We start from the raw sequence: 10,376 nt of genomic DNA, 5'->3' as shown, positions 1-10,376 counted from the left end.
GACTCTAGAATCGCCTCTGCCCTTACACAAACCCAATTCTACCCTCACACAAAAAACATGTCTCAATCCTGAAAAAGGACTTTCAAGTCACAGTGGGTAAAAAGGGATTTGTAAGGACAGAATAATAATAATAATAATAATAATAATAATGATAATAATAATACATTTGTTTGCCACTTACCCTAAACTTAACCATCACTTACTGCACTAACCCGAACCCAAAAAGCAGGTCTTAACCCACAAACATGTGACAGAATATGAAGATATGAGGACACTTTTCCAAAGTCAGAATTGTCCCCATAAAGATAAACATACCAGTGCACACACGCACACACACACAGAGGGAGAGGCAGTGCACAGGTCAGATACAACAACAGCAGTATAACTACACAGAGCATGACCTCCTTCAATCAGTGTGTGACCAAGACAGTGGATGGAGTCATGTCAACGCAGATGAAGACCGAAAGCATGTCGCTGCACTCCGTGGCAACATCAGGTGGCTCAGATCCACAGCTGCTGTGCATCTTTGGGACTGGAGACTTGGGAAGATCTCTGGGCCTGTGTCTGCTGCAGGCCGGCTACGGCGTGGTGTACGGCAGCCGCAGACCTCAAAGCTGTGGCCCTTTGCCTCAGGGAGCTCAGGTACGACACATAACAATGACGCTTGGCTCTGGAGTGTGTGTTACGGGGACGGAAAACATGCAAAGAAGATGTTCATGTGTCTCCTCACTGTGTGTTTTGCTCAGGTGATGAGCCATGTGGCAGCGGCTCAGTCAACCAGCGTGATCTTTATTTGTGTTCACAGAGAACACTATCAATTCCTCGAGACAATGGCGCCTCATCTAGAAGGAAAGGTGAAAAAATACTGTACTTAAGTGCCATGATGTTGACAAATAATGTTGGCTGCTGAATCTGAAAATGTGAATATCAACATAGCCAGTATGTCAGGATGTTACTGTTAATAATTTCCTAAATTTGGATTAATGATCGATGTTAACTGTAATTCTGATATATCTGGTATATCCTGAAAGAAGTTAACCCTCAGGTTATAGTTTTGAACAGGACTGAAGTTTATCAAGCAGTTTTTTGGAAGTGGACATTTTTTACTTATGAGGGTACATGATTTTGAATGTGATGCGACACAAAAACTGATATTTGCGCCTCAGATCAAGTAATTAAGCTGGAATTTAAAATGTTAAAATCCTCAAAACTATTGAATGCTTGATAGTTTTAAGCAGGGCTGAAGTTGTTTAAGACATTTATGCAGAACAAAGCTGAACATCTTTTAATCTGTAATGTTTTCATAACAGTTAAATTGACATTTTTGTCCTCTAAATACTGTGGTAAATTGTTTTCACAGTATACTATTGATGTATTAGAAAAAATGGCCAGATGAAGAGGAAAAAAAATGCCAAAATGCCAAAATGCCAAAATGCACAAACTTGTCCATAATGTAGCCTGAGGGTTAACACATTATAATAATATTATTAATATAAATAAGCATTCTCTCTATTTATCATCTGAGATAATAATAAGACAATTAAAAAAAAGCTTTTTCCCCCTTTTGTTTCATCTTCGAGTAAAGGTGTTGGTGGACCTTAGTAACAACCTGAAGAAAGGCGTGTACCCAGAAGCCAATGCCACTTACCTGCAGAGGTAAAGAAAAGAACTCTTGTGAAAATGTTGACAGGATGAAGGATGTGTCGTTATTAGAGATATTTGTGTATGTAAATGCAGAGGTGGGTACAGTAGCCAAAAATTAAAAAAAAAAGTAAAAGTACTGTTACTTTAAGATAATAATTACTCAAGTAGACGTAAAAGTAACCTTGAAAATAATTACTTGAGTAAGAGTAAAAAAGTATGCAGTGAAAAGACTCAAGAGTAAAAGTACTGAGTTTCTCCGGATTTATTTTTGAAATATTCTGAGCAACATGATGTTTATCATTGTGTGTGATTTTGAGTCCTTCAGGACGGGGGTAGGAGGCCGACATCTTTGAAACAGACAAATGCAACAATTAATTTATGCATGGCCAGGATATAAAATCTAAAATATAACTGTATTTAATGCAACTGTTGATGGAAATATGACTACACTAGTGTAAGGACAAGAAATGATAACATAATAAGCCTTCCTATATATTTTTCAAGTTATTTCATTTCAAATGTTAAGAGGTTATTATGTTCAGTTTTTATGTATTATATATGCATTGTTCTGTGTAGCTCAGAAAATAGTGCTTGTGCTCCAGTTTCTGTGATGAGAATTTGCTCATACACAGAGGTGTGGTTTCTCCTTTTGGCCACAAGGTGGAGTATCCACTAAAGTGAGCACTGCTCAGTAGTAAAGAAAGCAAGCACATGGTGTATGAGAACAGTTTCCTCCCGGTTTTATAGCGATAGCGGCGCACCAAATAAATGTATATTGTAATTTCAGCGTGAGAAATACAATGCGTGGCGGGAGTGGAGTCGAAATCTGCGGCTAACAACTGAGCGGCTAACAACTGAGCGGCTAACAGCTGAGCGGCTAACAGCTGGTGCCGCAGCAAGGAGTGACATGACGACACTTGTCTTGTGACACAACTGGCTGCATTTGATTGGCAACATTTTGTCAGCCATAGCTATAGGTTATGTTTTTATTAGGGCTGTCAAAATTAAGGATGATTAATTTGTGGAATTAACGCACTTTCATCGCGCTACGAGTAGACGTGCAGTTTATGAACAGGCAAGGCGGCGGGCAACTGAATGGGGCCCCGAGCCGATAGGGGCGCTCCCGACACTCGGAGCCTAAATGCATCAGTGAGCAGCCGCATCCCCGTCCCCCTTAAACAACAATGGTTGATTAGCAATGACATAGGAATAGGAAACCTCCCTAAAGGGGCCCCACGTCTCCTCACGTTAACCTGTGTGAAGCTGAAGGAAAATGAAGAGGAGTTATCAATCAGGAAGTTAGAAGAGGAAGAAAAAAGAGAGGATGAAGAAAAAAGAAAGAAAGACACACAGTTGTAAGTGGCGCTGCTGGCGCAGATAATGATATAATCATAACATTAACAGTCACTGTCTAACTAACGGGGACACAGACACCAGCTAACGTTAGCGTCAGAATGCTAGCTGACGCTAACGCTAACGCTAACTAGTAGAAGCAGTGCTTCAAAGTGCTGATGAGGATTTTCCTGCTGTGGGTTTAGTAAGAAAACTATTTAACTTCTATACTTTATATTTTGTTCATAATGTGAGTTATTTACAGTGCAATGTATAGTTTTTTTTTAAAGTTATTTACAGCATTTTATTTTTTCTATTTATTTATATTGTCTTATAATGTGGGTTTTCTTTACAATGTAGTGTTTATTTTTTACTAAGTTTGTATAGGTTTTTACAAGTTATTTACAGTATTTTATTGTTCTTTACATTTATATTTTCAAATACTTAATGTATCTCTCCGTTCCTACAACAATATAAAGAGAAAATTTGAATTTTTTTGGCATATTTACGAATGGTAATTAATCGTGATTGATCCACAGCTACCCTGTGATTAATCTGATTAAAAATTGTAATCTTTTGACAGCCCTAGTAATAATAAAAAGAGATATAAACAGATAAAGTTACGACCTTCACTTAGCCAAATGGAGCAGCGTAAAAGTACCGTTCTTTCTTCAAATATGTACTCAAGTAACTAAAAACTACTCTATTTAAAATTTATCCCAAACGTTACTCAAGTATTTGTAACGGAGTAAATGTAGCGCGTTACTACTCACCTCTGTGTAAATGTTTCCATGAAAGTAATATTCACTGTGTTTGTGCTATAGGGAACTCTGGTTAAAGCTATATGTATCCTTTTCTTATCTTTCTTTTTAGAATGAATACTAGATATTTGATCCGTAATAATAGCATATTTTTAGGGGAAAGGTGCCTCCAAACACCACTTAGAGCATGAAACATCAAAAGCCTCCACTGAATCTAAAGGAAATGAGGAAATTTGCAGGGCTGCAGCTCCCCTGGTAGAACAACTCACAGCGTATCTGTTTAGATGGAACATTGATTTTCACCATTTTGAGACTTTTGCTTCCCCATCTGTTTACTCCTAGTTACAGACATTATCAACTAAAGTCATTGCTGTGTGTTCTCCAGACTGGTGCCGAAAGCTGCTGTGGTGAAAGGCCTGAACACACTGTCTGCCTGGGCCCTGCAGAATGGAGTCCTGGCAGGAAAACAGGTGAGAGGAGAAAGCAAGTGAGGAATCTGTGAAAAAGATGACAGTTGGAACCTGATAAATTAGAGCCAGGGATTGTGTGAGCAAACACAGATCAGTGACAGAAGGGAGATTACAAGTTGGTATTTTCATGATGAGCCTGACAACAGTAATTTGTTTTATCTTTTCTTTAAAAGTGATGCGAGAACACAACTCCCAGGTTTGTTTCTAACAGGATTGGTGTATCACACATCAGGCAAAACTCACAAAAAGTGATTGATTCCATTTGTGTTGCCGCACATTATTGATTTTTGTCATATTTCCATAACAATGTAAGAGAAAATGAGGACAGGGCCGCGTATAAACACACATGGAGACAAACAAACAGAGCACACTTTGTGATGTTGCAAAGTCAAGAGACCAATGTTTATTGGAGCTTCCGTTTCACGGCTACAAAGAGAAACGCAAACATGCTGGAACCTCTGGAGACTAAACCTGAATCTGCCTTGAATCCTCTTCAACACAAACAACCCTCCCATACACACACATGTACGCACACACACACACACACACACACACTACCGCAGTGCTCTATTTTCTCCGAAAAAAAAGGGAAGCTGTGAGAAAGCACGAGCGGTGCATGGTGTAGGTGCAGTAACATATCCACATGCACATGCTTGTAAGTGTGTGTGCTATTCCCCAGCCAGCAATTTGATCAGATCCGCAGCAGGGTTGTGACTCTGTCACATTTACATTCAGATGGAGATTTAGTCTGTCGGCCGTCCCCTGCTGTTACTGGTGCAGTAATGTAGGGAGACATGGCTGGATGCCCGGTCCACTTATACACACACCTGGGAGAAAACTGCTCAATCCTACTGACTCGCCTGTATGCCTGTCAGACTGCTCTCTCTCTCTCTATCCAAAGCTCTCCAGCCATCTCTCTTACTTTATACGAGAGCACATTTTTTTCCCCCCCTTAATAAACAACTTAATCGCCTTATCACAGAGCTGTGACTGTGGTAATAAGCTTCAGCATGGTGAGATCTAGAAATGGGATTACAAAGTGAGCCGTATATGTACTGTATACAGCGTGCATGATACTACATGCTTCACTAACTGAATTTATAAAAAACATTTTCCGTAAAAAAAAAACCTAATCAGAACTGGTGGAGATAAACAAAACAAGGTTAATATTGTAAGCAGTCATGCACTGGATATTCCAAACATGGCTGCTAAGTCATCTAAAGATCAGAGTGATTACTTAAAACTAAAAATCAAAAGATTAGTAGATTGCAGCCAACAGGGAAAAAAAATCATTTTTGAAGAGATGTACATCTGGGTTTTTATCCCACAGTCTAAAAACATACAGATTTGGTGATAAGGCAAATTTGAACACTGTAAATTGAACGTAGGTGTCCGTGTGAGAGTGGATTGTTGTTTGTCTCTATGTGGCCCTGTGATGGACTGGTGACCTTTCACCCTATATGAGCTGAGATTGGCAACGCCCCCGCGACCCTCATTTCATATGCTTTGATTTCAAAGTTTAACTGAATATGTAAAAAGAAATGTAACAGACACATAAAGTCATGTTGGTTTCTTAAATTGCCCCAGTCACATAATTAGACAAAAAGATATTTGGAAAACACTGCATAGAAGTGAACAAATGATCTATGTGTTGTCTGCTCGGGGCCTTGTTACTAATGAAATAACAAAGCCAACAATGAGCTAATCTCAGTAACAAGTATTGTCTGATTTATCTTCTCCATAAAAACACACCAGAGCCACACTGTTGCTGGGTGACTTGTTCCTTCAGTGTGATGAGCTATTTCAATTTAATTCCACACACATCTTCCTGTTTTTGTAAATACTAAATAAGTGGCCTGCACAAATGCACTATTTAATCCTGTTTGAGTATTGTTTAAACCAAGCTGCCAAGCTTCTTAATGTCTTTACTTAGCTTGAAAGTATACATTTGCTTTTAAAGAGCTTCGCTTGGAAACTGTGGGCTTCGAGCTGAGTGGGACAGTGCTGTCATGACCCCTAATGGTCCTAAATGACATTTGCTCATTGACTTTACTTGCTGTCATTGTCAGTTGTTCTTATGCTGTGCTTGTCTGCAACGCCCTGATGTGTTTCACCTATGTTCATATGTTACCGCCTGCCTTTTTATTCTCTATAACAAATTCTCAGGTCACTTTGTCAGTTCGTCTATTCTGGCCCTCATTACTGCTCATGTTAATTTTCAGTTTCTTTGTTTTTAACTTAAGGTCTTTATGACATCTAAATCAGAATTTAGTACACCTTATCAGACATAAGATAAGGGCTCTTTTCCTATTTCAATTGGATTGCAGAGGTTACCATGCCCTCAACTATGCTTTTTTTTGATGACTCATTTTTTATTTATACTGTATGTCCTTTTGATGCCCTGCCCCAACCTGACGTACCATTCATGTCCATCACCTCCATTATGGGATGAACTTGTGTTTCCCTGGTTTCTCCCTCCTCACTGGCTCCTCTGCATCATCATACTATATGGCCTCACTCCAAAAATGACATACATACACATGCAGAAGCTACTAGCGCTCCATGAGCCATGTCATGGGGACTTTAGACTTTTAAAGGGGACATAATATGCAAAATCAACTTTTAAAATCATCATTTAAATCCTTATATTTGGGATTTATTAATCGGCAAAGTGTGAAAAAAGATCACTCACTCATATTTTTGTGGTCCTCCTCAGTCTAAGTACAGGAGATAAAACACGCGATGTTGACTTCCGCATTCATTGGGACGTCACAATGCACTAAATTCCTGCTTATCAATCATCACAACCCTCCGCTTTGTCCGTAAAACACGCGAGAGTGCTGGCGAGGGCAACAGTATCCGGAAACCGGAAATCCGCAAAAAGTTATATACTTGGCTCCACAGTGCAGCACAGAGTTCTACACAAACTTCCAGCCTCAGAGTATTTAACTGTCCAGTGGATACATGTTATATATGACGGCAATGTGCCTGCTAGCGCCTGCAAATTATCACTTTTCCAAATGCTAACTGCTCTTAGCTCCCAGTAGCCTCTGTGGCTGATGTCATTTCCTGTCCGTTAAGTTTCTTTTTACTTTTTTTTAAGGGTGGACCTAAAGAGATACTACTAAACAGAGTGTTCTGAACAGGGCTGTTTTGGCAGAGTGATTGAACTGCTGTGGTGCTTCATCCTTATGATATTTACATCTTCATTAGGACACCAGGGAACTAGGTTAACTTGGAGAAATAGAGTATAATATGTCCCCTTTAAGCTTCTTTTTGTCTCTTCAGACTTTTATTTGGGTCTTACTTTTGTTGATATGTACGTAACAAGTACATGGGAATGAGAAAGTAGACAGTGACAGACATGGTTTCCCTCTGTCCTCCTTGGTAATTAATGAGAATTCCTCCATGCTCCAGGTGTACCTGTGTGGGAACACTGCAGAAGCGAAGCAGGCCGTAGCAGATGTGGCCACTAAACTGGGTCTCACTGTTCTGGATAGAGGGTCTTTGTCTGCGGCCAGGGAACTTGAGGACTTCCCCCTGCAGCTGTTCCCGCAGTGGAGGCTGCCTCTACGTGTGGCCGTCTGCCTCACTGCCTTCTTCTTCTTCTACCTGCTCATTAGAGATGTCATTTATGCATATGTTGAACAGGGCAAAGACTTGTCTTACAGGATAATGGTGTCTCTCGCCAATAAGGTAAACTTTCTTCCTCTCTCTCTCACACACGCACACTCACTCACTTTTTATGTCCGGATTCCCTTTCAAGGAACTGTTGTTGCTTTATCCATCATTTTTTAGGTGTTTCCCATTGTGTCACTCATCATGCTGTCTCTGTGTTATCTGCCTGGTGTCATAGCTGCCTTCCTTCAACTCTACAGAGGAACCAAATACAAGTCAGACATCAAACCAAAAATATAACTTATAGCTTAACTATTTTTTCCTCCTCGTTTCATTCTTTGGTTGGTATCTTTTTGCGTGTTCTAGGCGTTTCCCTGATTGGCTGGATCGCTGGATGTTGTGCAGGAAGCAGATGGGTCTGGTTGCGCTGGGCTTTGCTTTTCTCCATGCCATCTACACATTCATCACTCCCCTTCGCTACGCTGTCAGACACAAACTCATCTCACGCGTGGTGGATGAGGTACAGCGGGCATGGTTTTAACCCTTCTGCAGTCATTCTGCGGTCCTGTGCGAAGAAGAAGAACGTGACATACATCCATCACTGGGTGGAGAATTCACCCCTCTCTGTGTCTCTGTCTCTCTTCTCTTCTAGATGAAGAACAATGAAACCACTCCTTTTTACTTTGATGATACAGAGTCATGGGGCACAGACTCTTTCTTTGCGCTTGGAATCCTGGGTTTCTTTCTCTATGCCCTGCTAGGACTGACATCCCTGCCCTCTGTGGGAGGCACCCTCAGCTGGAGAGAGTTCAACTTCATTCAGGTCAGAGCGCAGTTAAAAAGTGCTTAATGTGCATGTGTGTGTGTGTGTGTGTGTTCACCTTTAGGCCCTCAGATGTTAGTAATCATGTGCTCATTATCAAATTTTGATCACCTTTCTCTGTGATAATCTGGACATTCCAAGTTTTCTTCAGAGTTGCGAAACTGTTGTAGACGGAACGTGTCTCCGGCACTTTCATTTCCCTGGAGCCTAGTTAACCAAATGCCTAACACACGCATGCAGAGTGAAAGCCTGGCAGAAATTAGCCCTGGATTCTAAATGTTAAGCTATTCATTAAATAGAGTTATGATACCAGGTATAATCCCTAGCGAGAGGATTGTTAATTCAGGTCACAGGTCCATTTGTGTAAAGGTCACATATATGGTAGGCCTCAGAAATGGAATAAAATTCAGAGACAGAGTTCAGGGTCAAGATAATCCATGTGACCTGTTATGAAAGATAAAAACATAACAGGTTTACATTTACATAAACTCTTTTTTCTCTGTTGTAAGAGCATAAGATCATGGTTTTCATTATAAGAATGTATATTTTTGAATACACATACTCATAGGATTTTGTATTTTAAACTATAAAACATAAACTCATGGGGGGAGGGGGGGGGCACAGGTTACTACTGCACAACATTAATATATATGTTTCCTCTCATTGTAATTTGCTGTGAATGAATGAGAGCATCAGCAATCAAATGCTGAAAGTGTAAATAAAAACACATTATCCAAGTAATTAAAAATAACTGAGACTCAAAGGCCACTGGTGCTACTGAAGCAATTATTCTGGAATGGCTCGGAAACTATTTATGTTGTTGGCTTATTGTAATGCTTGAGGACTCCACATGCACAGACAATGCTCTGACATACCAACAGAAAAGTTTCAGCGAATTAGCAAAAACACTAATCCGTGAGCCCTAAACTTCATAATGAAAAGCCAGATTTTAGGCATTCAGTATCTATTTATGAACATGTATGAGTCAATTAATGTTCTATGTTGGACTTCAGTTCAACTTAAGCTACTTATTCACTATAGAGACAATAGTGTAATTACCCGAGGGAGAAAAAGCTTATGCTGGTGATGGTGAAAATTAAACAAAGAAAAGACAGATTATAAAACATGTTGTCTCAAATGTGACACAATTTTTTTTTTTTTTTTCTCAGTCTAAGCTGGGCCACCTGACCCTTTTCATATGCACTGCCCATGGCTACATATACGGCTGGAACAAATTTCTCCGTCTCTCTACCTACAAATGGTACACGCCTCCGGGCTACATGCTCTGTCTGATCGTGCCGTCTGTGGTTTTGGTGCTCAAGGTGTTGCTCCTCCTTCCGTGCGTGGACCGCACCCTCACCCGTATTCGACAAGGTTGGGAGAGGACTGGGAACAAGGCCACCAACCTGTGAGCCCAGGTCGTCAGGGTTGTAGTTTGATATCTGAGGATTTCTGTTATTCGTTATTTTGAGGGGGGAAATTCTTAATAATGTATAGAAACATACCTTCAGAGTACAGACGATGTGGACGATGTTCTCATTTCACAACATGAATGATTAAATAAATCTCAAATTTTGACTGTTTAGAACAAACAAAGATGAATATACTCTACAGATTACAGCTCCAAATATTTAATTTTGCTTATGCCAGATTGTCCAATAGCCAAATACAAAAAAAAAGGGAGAAAAAAAAATTGAAAGATACATGATTGCAGCCAAATGGACACAT

At 40.0% G+C, this 10,376-nt stretch overlaps 1 protein-coding gene across 1 annotated transcript; it reads left to right on the top strand.

Moving 5' to 3' along the window:
- Positions 1–468: 468 nt before the first annotated feature.
- Positions 469–10,060, top strand: LOC310933052 (metalloreductase STEAP4-like; the record flags this gene model as incomplete). The annotated part of the gene is made up of 9 exons (XM_083896474.1): positions 469–642; positions 747–854; positions 1,586–1,656; positions 4,123–4,207; positions 7,625–7,903; positions 8,006–8,100; positions 8,192–8,345; positions 8,478–8,648; positions 9,818–10,060. The coding sequence occupies 9 exons, from the start codon at positions 469–471 to the stop codon at positions 10,058–10,060; spliced, it is 1,380 nt and encodes a 459-aa protein (XP_083752600.1).
- Between the last annotated feature and the right edge of the window lie 316 nt (positions 10,061–10,376).

The sequence above is a fragment of the Microchirus variegatus genome (assembly GCF_963457635.1).
Source record: "Microchirus variegatus genome assembly, chromosome: 1".
Taxonomy (NCBI): domain Eukaryota; kingdom Metazoa; phylum Chordata; class Actinopteri; order Pleuronectiformes; family Soleidae; genus Microchirus; species Microchirus variegatus.
Note: the sequence above shows the minus strand (reverse complement) of the source record. Positions and strands in the feature narration are given on the sequence as shown.